Raw genomic sequence first — 10,866 nt, 5'->3', positions numbered from 1 at the left:
TTTCTAAGAATTCATTCAGGTTTCTTTTCATCCATCATACAAGTGAATTCTTTTCTAAGAGTTCATTCAGGTTCAGTACATTGGAAGTGTTCAGTAGCAACTGTAAATGAAAGGAACAAAATCTGTAGAAGGCTAGAGAAATTATCTCAACAAGACATACTCAAGGACTCTTCACATTAAAAAAAAGGCAAAACGTCCTTAGCTTAAGACAATAATATTGTATCCAGTTTTCTCAAAATACAAATTTATACCTAATTATAAAAAAAAAAAACCTTATCCCTAGTCCCTACTACTGCTTGGTTTCTTTCCCCGCTCTCACTCAACCCTTTTCCATGAGGTCATTGAGAAGTGAAATTGTGAGAGGCGATCTTAAATGATAGTTGATAACTCTCTGTTGCTCATAGTACTCCTAGTTCATCAAAAACTCAAAATCAGACTTTCATTCTCCGCAATGAAAGGTATGCCAGGATACGGTATCCAAAAACCATAATAACCAAGGCAACTACTTCTGTCAAACCATTGTCCAGTTTCATTCCATTTATGGCAGGAGTCATATGATTGTACTGCACCTTGAGAAGCAGTCTATAAGTATGATAGTTGAAAGAAATGTAACGGATCCATGATACGAACTCTGGTACTCTCTGCAAAAATTATATGCATTTTTTCAGAACAATAATAGAGCTCCTCTAACAAGTGTCAGCAAAAGTGGGCAGCTTTTTTGTCTTTCTGTCCAGTCACCTGGACAGGTTTACTGTTTGTAGAAACTTCTGCCAGAAATATTGTTAGTAGTCAAGAAATCTCCTGGGGTAGCTCCTCAGACAAATATGTCAGATTAGGTTCTCACAAGCCAGTCAGGTTCTAATGTAGGCATCTTTAGAAGTTAGGTCAGGTTCTGACAGTTAAGATACCAGCTCTTTGCCTGTAAACCAAATCTAATCTGATTTTTGGCTGCCTCATTAGTGAATCATATTTCTACATTCACTGGGTCTTTGAGTTAGTAGCATTTAAGAATTCATTAGGATTGCTTCTGCATGCTTACCTTGACAAAAAAGCCACCAGCCAACATGAATGTCATCACAGTCACAGAAGCCAGAGTTGTTGCCTTCTTTACATCCATCAGTGTAGCACCAATAGCCAGTCCGAGCCCCTGCGAGTGTATCCCCAGTAATAATTTGTGTGATATGTTCTTCTTTCTTGGAGTGTACATGCAGCTTAGTCTTCTACTCCTGTCTGGTGATAGAATAGGAAAGGACCAGGTGGAGTGCACTCAACAGCTCTGGCGTAGGTTTATTAAATTTGTAAAATAAGAACTTCCTCATTTTACATATTCAACTGGGACAGTCAGAGCTGTTCTAATGACCTTGTGCAACATTACACCTGTGATTTTTATCAGTAACAATTGACTGTGAAAGAAGCATACCTGAGCTGCTATAATGCAGAGGAACACAGTAAGCATGCTTAGGAAAAATGGACCAACGCTCACTTTCAAGCCCGCCATGAAGTAAACAACGAGAAGGAAAGCTAGAGGCAGGAAGAGATCAAGTGGCAGGTCACTGGTTGTTCTAGCAATGAAATATGCACTTAATCTGTACATGTCGGCTGCTCTTTCCTTGCTTATCATGGCTCTTTCTTGAGGGAATGTGAAGATTGCTGTGAAAACAGGAAAGAAGCCCCAAAAGACAGCAATGAAGAACAACAATCCTGACTGCAAGGCAAGATGATTGAGTAAGCTTAGAGTTGAATATAAAAGATAAATGCTTTGCTAACCTTCTTAGTTCATCAGAAAATTATGAAACTTAATTGACAGTACAGAAATTCAGAACTATGGTTTTGTGAATAATCTTATTTAGCTTCATGGCCTCGTGATTTTCTGGCATTTCAGGTTAGTGCTTGTAATGGAGAGTTTGACAATTCAAAATTTGAATTGCCGAATATTCTGTCACATGATTCTCAATTACTTTCCTCTTCTCAACATGTATGGAAGATGTAGCCACATTGAGAATGTTGAACTAATGGAAATCTCCTGGTGAATCTTTCAATATATTTATTGGCTGCTTCTTCTGACCCCCAAAGACCATCTTGTTTGAAAAGAGCCACATTTAAGGAGGGTGTTACTACTGCATTAAGCATAGACTATTTCAGCCATTTTTTTCTCCAACGTTCTCCCATGCATAACTTAAGCCTTGTGTCTAGTATGACCTCAAATAGAGCTGATTGCAGGGCAAGGTTCCATGTAGCCAACCCCGGCCATTTAGTTGGGAAATGGCTGAGTATGTTCTACAATAAACAATTTGGGACATGGAAAAACTAAAAAGATATTCTCTTTGTGGGACTGAGGAAGTAGTCAAGATACATCAATGATTGTTAAATTTGGCCAACGATGGTTTTGGTGAGAGTAACTTATCTCATGCAATTTTGAGGCTTTAAAATGCCAAGAGGGCAGAACAAGGGTATTTATTGAGTCAACATAAAGAGCTTCCTATTTACTTCTTGTACATCAAATACAACCAAGATAGTTTGGAGGAAGAGGAAGAGACTAAGAAGTCTAGATGTCAGTGAATATTTTCTAATGACAATCTTCCAGCAAGTGATTTTTTAATTTTATATAAACCTATCTACTGATTGTGTAAGTGTAAATGAGATCTTTACAAATTAATTAGTATGTGCAGAATGCATCTGCCCTGTTTTCATCCTAGTTGTAGATGTGGTGCTTCTGAATTATGTAATATGTGAGCAAAGAAACAGAAGTGAACCAGCACCTTGAATAGAAAGTTGTGCAGTGTTGTTCCATCTTGCTCAGTGATATTGGTGCTTAATTTAGAGGACAAAGCTTTAGTACCTGATCTTGGAGTCCTTTGAGGGTAGTACCATCTGACTGCCACCAGAGCAAACCCAAGATAATAGCAGTGGAGATAACTTGGGTGATTCTCAACCAACTTAGGTAATCATGCCGCCTTTCTTTGATGCCTCTCCAAAACAGGATGGAATACTGTTCACACCAGCTTGCCCCCCATTCTCTCATGGGAGAACACACCTTTGACTTGAATTTTTCATCAATGGGTATGGGCATCAATAACTTCTTCTTCTCATTCTCTGCCACCTTTGTCTCATAGGCCTCAACAAGGTACTGTTAATACAATAGTAAGAACATGAGAAGCTGGAGCTTGCCAGTTACAACAAACGAAAATCACATTGATTTGTCCTGTATTCTATTTCGCATAGTGTGAAGGATGCATGAGTTCTATTCTTTGTGTTCTGATATCAAACAGATGTTGTTATGAACATATGAAGAACATAAATTGCCAAATCAATGGCATGGAGAAAATTGTCAACACAATGCAAATTTTAATTTTGATTGTTAGCTGGATAATAGAAGGGCCAACAATCCTATGGCTTTTAATAAATAAACAAAAAAAGCACGACTTTGTGTTCCCATTTCTTCGAATTCTGTGTATAGTTGATTAGAAGAAGGAAGCATTACCTCATGCACAACATTTGGAGATGGCTTCCCATTTCTTGTTTCGGTTTCTGTGTTTCCAATCTGTACCTTATCCTCTAATTCTGATGGTACAGAAACATCATTGATATTTCCATTTGCTAGATCTAGCAAGAACTCTGCTGGGTTCATGGCAATTAGAGGGGAGCATCCTATGGATGAGAAATAAACCATTGCCTCTGATGCCTTTCCAAAGTAGAGCAAGCTCCCCTTCCCCAGAAGTATCAATTTGTCGAACTTGTGGAACAGTCTGCTGGATGGCTGATGGATGGTAGTCACCACTGTTTTGCCAGCCTGCCATCAGATTTGGAGACAAAATGGCAACAAACTAGCTAAGTTAGGCTCTTGGCATGTCAGCTTACATAGGTAGTTTATTAGTAGATGCTGCCTTTAAAATCTGCATACCTCAGCAATATCTTGTAACATCTGAACAATTCTAAGAGCTGTTGTTGAATCCAAGCCAGAGGTTGGTTCATCGAGGAACAGGAGGGAAGGGTTGATTAGAATCTCATTGCCAATACACACCCTTTTCCTCTCACCACCAGAAATTCCCCTCACAAAGGACCCCCCAATCATTGTGGCTTCACACCTGAATAAACATCTAACTACTAAGCATTTCATCGAGGATCCAAATATTTAAACTTAGCATTTATTTATTTGTATAGATCTGAGTAGTTGTAGAAGATACCCTGAGATTAAATAATGGTAAGAGGAAAAGGGAAATACCTCTCCAAGCCAAGCTCATAAATAACGTTCATGGCTCGTTCTTCTTTCTGTTTTCTTGTCAGTGCTTTTGGCAATCTCAGAAGGGCTGCATATGTCAATGTTTCTCTCACTGTAAGGTGAGGAAACAGAACATCATCTTGAGTGACGAATCCTATCCTGCAGACCATTTCTTGTTAAGAACTGATGGTTTAATTTTTCTCACCTTGATTTTCATCTGCATGTTCATGATTGGATCCATTCGTTGGCCTCGGAAAATCCTTCGATCATGAACATGACAATGATTTAATTCTTTCCAATCATAAAGCTCGTATTGTCAATCAAGTGACTCTTTGAGTTGAGTAGATATTCATACATACCTGCGTTTTAGGTACTTGGAATATGGCTTATCATTGTAGGTGATGGAGCCACCTTGAGGTGCAGGTAGGCTTAATCTTCCACCAAGGAGATTAAGAAGCGTGGTCTTCCCGCTTCCTGATGGTCCCATCAGTGCCAAAACTTCTCCTGGACTCACAGAACCTGAAATGCCATTCAAGATTTCCTTCTCTACTGTTGTCCTGACACCCTTGAGAACCACCTTGTATGCCACGTCTGTGAACTGCAGAACGCAGGAACCAAACAGACATGAGTTTCTAGTTTCCATAATATATTGACATCTACACAGAATCCTCCATGATAACTTGAAATGCAGAGTTACATGATGAAAGTGATCTTCCATTTCTTCCATGGGTTTTGCTCGATAGGAGGGAGGGAGGGAGGAGGAGCATTGTTGAGGTATTTGAGTTATTACCCATACTTCAGTAACCTAGTGTTGTCCATAAATACTAGCTGCAGCAACCGTCTTGATATTCCAAACTAGATTATCAGAATGTAATGCTTCAAGCAAATTTTGTGTTTAAATTCTAATCCTAACAATCTTAACAAGAATTTGAGTTGCAGATGTGATTACCTTGAGATAAATTGGCCATGTGGGCTCCGCAGGTACCTTCTTGCGAGCGGCCGTCTCGATATCCTCCACTACATTAAATACATCAGTCGTGAGTAGTATTAAATATATATTCTTAGAAAGATTGTAATACACAATACGAAAACAAAAAAAGATCATTCTTATAAGTTTCTATTTTCGGTCAAATTCTTAAAACTTAAAATGATAGATAGATTGTCATTGTCCACCATTATTTGAGGTCTTAATCTTGATCTTGAATTGCTAGCTCAATATGTCAATATCAATAGCCATGGATTCCGATACTGCGGTTCCATAACCATGTCTCAAGTCAAGCTTTGATTAATTTTGATGAAGACATAAACTTGGGACAGGCCATTGATTCAAGGTGGCTAACATCCAGAAAAGCGATGGCTTCGACAGGGTGGAGCCATGCTGATGCTCTGGTCATCATGTAACAGTCATGGTGCCCCTCTGTGTAGTCTTCGTCTGAGACCATCACTTCCCCCTCCCCAGTTGTCAATCCTTTTCTGCTCAGGTGTTCAGAGTTCCACATGCATTTTTTTTGTTTTTATCTTCTTGGGTTTGCTCACTCTCTCTTCAAATCCTGGACCCTTCGTCCCCCCAAGGAGATGATGAACCAAGTAATTCCAACGTAGTTTCTAACCTCTATTATGAACATCTTATACTAAGCGCAGGGCTGACAATTCAGAGAATTCTTCTTCTGCTAGCCTGATTCATTTCGATTTATTTCTCAATCACATAGTTACAGTCCATAAAATTTCGACAAGTTTCTCATACTCTTAACAAAAAAAAAAAAAAAAGGTTTCCCAGGAAGGGATGGAGTAAAACACACCGTCCTGTATTCTACCCAAAAAAAGAAAAAGACATGATCCTGTATTCCTGTTATCTAAAAGAAGGGTATACGAGCAAAACCATGAAATATAGTATGGCAGTGACAAATATGGAGAAAGAAAGGGGTGCGGATGCAAATAAATATTTTATAATAGTAAACCTGGTGGAAATGGCAATGTTAGTTGGATAATAATGGAATGAGAAGGACCAGGGAGAGAGACTGAGAGAGAGAGAGAGTGAGTCTTACGGATGATCTCATCGTCGCTGAAAGCTTTAAATTCAGAAATGTCTTCTGGAGGGATGGTGAAGCCCGTGAAGGAAAAGGATAAGCCCAAGCTGGCACTAGAAGCCCTGCTGAGGGCGGCGCCACTGCTCACCTCGTCCAAATCCACCTTCAGTTGTGCGCTTCTCGACTTCCTCAAATGGCTTCTGCTGTTCCCTCCGCCACCATGTCCCGGCGATGCCGCAGAGAGCCTCTTCGCGAAGCTGGACTTCCTGGAAAGGCTGGCACCGCTCTCCAGTGTCACTGCTTCACTCGACGGAGTTCTGCTTGGAGATTTCCTCGCAGCTGCTATCTCCACCAGCTGATCCGACTTGGCTCTCGCAAGTCCTCCACCCGTTGTCGTCGGCGGTGTTTCCATCTGAAATCCAAAACAAGTCACAAAATTTAATTTACTGTTACATCACAGCTCTAATTCTCTGGTGAAGTACTAGTTTGGTTCCACTGGAAGTACTGGAGCCATGAAATGACAGAAAAATGTGGATAACAAACATAAGAAGCTTCTTAGCTGCATTTTCTTATGAATTTTCTCCTGTACTTGCTTCCTGTAGTAGTTAAAAAAAGCAAATTAAGAAAAAGAGAGAGAAAAGAGAAAATGAAAGAACCTGTGCGTGGTGGCCTATATATAGTTGGAGGAAATTAAGCCTTGATATATATATGCTGCAAGACAGCCCAAGAGGGTGGAGCGTGTTTTTCTATTTATAGGCGAGAAGCCATGAAGGAGGACATGAGAATGTTTTAAATTGCGAAACTACCCTCGTCCCTCAATCTAAAATAACAACAAAAATAGCAATAAATGGGTCATTACGTGGTCCTTTCAAGTTGACGACGAATTACCGTGGTGGGGGTATACGAAACGTACCTCCACTTTCACGTACATGCTTTCTCTTGGGGTCCTCAATTGGAGCTCTTTTATGATTTATGATGATTGATTCTTTTTTAATAAAACTGCTAGGTAACTATTTTATATAAATGGAGCTTGGTCTCGACAAGATTTTGAACCCTTGACTTACTTCCATTGAAATTAATTTCAATATATAATTACAACAATCAAACATTATAAGATATTTTCACACTATCAACTTGCAAAAATCTAGTAGCACTCAATATGTGAGTGCCAAGTGTACTTTTATATTTTCAAATCGTTGGTGTTGTTGCAGAATTTGGTCCTCCCGTACGATCGCTTGAACCTGCAAAAACATATTCGATCGGTGTGGTTGAGTTTCGTCTCCGACGAACAATTTAGTTCAAAATGAACTGAAGGATCAACCTCAATATCTCAGTTAATTGAATAACTCAAGAGTGTCCGGTCGAGCATGTTTTTGCAGGTTCAAGCGATAGTACGGGATGACCGAATTCTGCAACAACAATTGGATTGTTAGGATAGCTTTTAAACCGACTTAGTCGCTAGTTCATTGTAATCCAGATCAAACCAAAATTTAAATCAAACCATGTCTCTTTCACTAAGTCTTCTTCTCTGTCTCGTCTAGCTAGGATTCCTATTATAGAATAAAACACAAGGAAAGATAACAGTGAAATTTTTTTTTTTGGGCAGGACAAGAGAGTTTAAATATAAAAAATCTATCACTAGATCTTAATCCAACATTCTCTTCTCCTGACATGTGTCTCCTATCTAACATCCTCTTCTCATTACACTTAGAGTTCCTGATTCTTCACGTAAAAGGACAGAATAAAGTTTTGGAAATATCTTCTCTAGTGGTTAGTTATCTTTCATCTTAGGACCCATAGGTTCATCTCTTCATTAATCTTGCCCTCGTAAGACCAGTTCATTTTGTTATATTTTTGTCGAGCTCTTTGCCTGCATTTAATTGTTGCATGGAATTCGATGTGATGTATTGAAACAACCCAGTTTGTATGGTTTGGTTTAGTTTTGGTTTGATCTGATTATAATGAACCAATGACTAAACCTGTTCATAATCTATTCTAACAATCCAACATTTTAATTAGAAATGTGAAAGTACACGTGGCACTCAAATGCCGCTGTATTGCCGACCTTTGCTGGGCCGCAGAGGATGTGAACTGTGAACCCCCTTTATTATGTTAGATGTAAATTTTTCAGAACAACATAATACTTGATGATAAGAATTGAAACTCTCTCAGCAATAAGAAAAAAGATTCTCCTAAACTCTACTCATGTAGAAGCCTTTCCAACGACTTCACCAATTTCTTGGCAATGAGAGAGATCAAAGATTCAAAAAAAACATGCCAGCTAAGTTAGATTTTTATAAAGTTTGGTTATCACTCATTGAACAAATAAATACCTCTTAGGTGACCAACCTATTCACACATGGACGACTTTAGGTGTATGAAGTCTAATTTTCTTGGACAAAGGTGTGGAAATTAAAGCCTCTTCTTCTTTTTCTTTCTCCAGCCAAGTTGGAATTGCATGGCTGTTGGAACCTAAGCCATCAACCCCGAATCGATCACACCAATACGTCCCATCATTCAAGATCATATCATCACACTCGAAAACCAAAATTTCCACTTGTGTCCCAGCAAGTGGTAGAATTTTTCAAACGCCAGCCATCCATGGCACTTGGCTTGTAGCTCTGTGGTGCCTCTTTTAATTTTCCACTATAGAAAAGACACAAGGGAAAGAAAAGAAAAAAAAGGCCTCTCTTGGCTTCATGCGTTGGTGTCTTATCCTGTAGGTCCTTAGGTTAACTTTCGCATTCATTTTGCCCAAGAAGATGGTTGCCTGTTGAGAAGGGAACTCAGCTTTGGATGGGGTGGTCTGTATCCCAACGGAATTTAGCTTCGGTTGCCTTCTAGTTTTACGGCTTTAACGATTACAACAGAGAGATAGAATTACAAGTCATTTCAAAAGAGAACAAAGGGATACGACATGCACAAAACGTTACAGAGCTTGTACTGTCGTGCCAGCTTTCTCCCTTAATCAAGACTCTAAAAACCTATTTTGAAAGTAAATCATTGAAACAGAAAAGACATGAAAGGAAACTGAGAGAGGGTTTCCAACATTAAGTGAGTGGTAGAGAGTGAGGAGCTGTGAGCTGTAAAAGAGAAAGGAGGGGACCAAACCCAAAAGGGCTAATTTGGTGGCTTTCCTGAGTTGTGATAAGGCAACTCTCTCTCCTGGCCATGCTTCCTTCATTATATTACATGGGTTTTTGGCAAAATCCCAGAAAGGACTAGTTAATTTGATGGCTTGATTGCTTGAATTGTGATAAGGCAGCAGCTTCCTTGTCAATGCCCCTTCACCATTACATTAATGCATGGACATGGCATTCTGTCGTTGGGATGGATTCAAAAGAATTGCGGTAGCTGAGATAGCCATGTGTCCTTGGTCATTGTTCATTTTTTTCTCTCACTCAATCTATATCTATAATCTTATCCTCCTTAGTTGGGTTCTGAAAGGGAGATGTGGTAGGGTAACGTTATGACAACTAATCACCAAGAATGACGTTACAAGAACTCTCATTCAAAACCCTAATTGAAAATTTCTCAATTTTCAATAATGTGGTAGACGAACATAAGAGGTCTACCACATATCTTAGTAAACTGAGTCATTCAGATCGCCTTCTAAAATATTATAATGCATGTCCATCTTCTAAATCAGATACAAGAATTTAAGTCAAAACATAGCACACCATTATCGCAGTAATCAAGCAGAAGAACACTGGAACCCTGTAGACTCTATAGCTAACTTGCACTGTTTAACGTGTTGCCACTGAAACTCAGAAGTCTTTGTGGTGTTGGGCTTACAGGCTTCACAAAGGTTTCACGGGCAACGCCAACATTAGGATTGAGATGCGTGGGGAACCACCTCACTTAATAGTTTGCAGCTGGATCTCTGACACAGAATTTGGTCATAACTCATAAGTACCAAACGCACCCGATTTGGAAATATACGGATCCACTTGGAAATCCTCTTTTCCCTTTTATGTTCACTGACAAAATTTCCTTATAAGACTCCAAATGGATCAGCTGCTGCAGGAACATTCCTACAATAAATAAATAAAAAGATCATATGGAAGAAACTACTTGATCAATTGGTCACATTGGAGTCTTCTTTAGAGACTCATTTTCCTAATTTCTTAGACATTATCAATAGAATTTTCCATAGGATTTTAAGGTCAAGCACCTTTATCTGAGGGGTTCCCTTATCTCAAGTGTTATGTATTTGTGTCCTAAAGTCTTTCCACTCATCGGTCACCCCACACGTTGTAGGTAAATCCATTGAAAATATTTCAGTCGGTGATGACTTGACAGGGAAAGAAGATCTTTCCATCAACAGGCAAAACGCCACGTGACAAATGTAGGAGGAAATCAATGGTTGCCGTTAGATTTGATGGATTAGACGGTTGGATATGTAGGGACACGGATTAGGGGGTTGTACGCTGTACGCTACGTACAAGACTTACCGTCACGTGTACGGTCCAAAAACTTACTAGTTACGTACAGGAAAGAACATCTATATAATATTAATATATATATATATATATATATATATATATATATATATATATATATATATATATATATATATATATATATATATTGTACGGCTATAAAAAGAAGGAAAAATAA

General features: G+C 39.0%; 1 protein-coding gene across 1 annotated transcript; it reads right to left on the bottom strand.

Annotated features, from left to right (window-relative positions):
* Nucleotides 1–79: 79 nt before the first annotated feature.
* On the bottom strand, nt 80–6,951 carry LOC149027986 (ABC transporter G family member 22-like). The gene is made up of 11 exons (XM_089167501.1): nt 6,903–6,951; nt 6,265–6,658; nt 5,169–5,236; nt 4,579–4,817; nt 4,223–4,378; nt 3,902–4,085; nt 3,482–3,790; nt 2,840–3,127; nt 1,421–1,705; nt 1,040–1,147; nt 80–641 (listed from the first exon to the last, which is right to left on the bottom strand). The coding sequence occupies exons 2-11, from the start codon at nt 6,656–6,658 to the stop codon at nt 432–434; spliced, it is 2,241 nt and encodes a 746-aa protein (XP_089023627.1). The 5' UTR covers nt 6,903–6,951; the 3' UTR covers nt 80–431.
* Between the last annotated feature and the right edge of the window lie 3,915 nt (nt 6,952–10,866).

Source organism: Hakea prostrata, chromosome 1, assembly GCF_041222555.1.
Source record: "Hakea prostrata isolate BN-2017 chromosome 1, UWA_Hpros_2, whole genome shotgun sequence".
Lineage (NCBI taxonomy): Eukaryota > Viridiplantae > Streptophyta > Magnoliopsida > Proteales > Proteaceae > Hakea > Hakea prostrata.
Note: the sequence above shows the minus strand (reverse complement) of the source record. Positions and strands in the feature narration are given on the sequence as shown.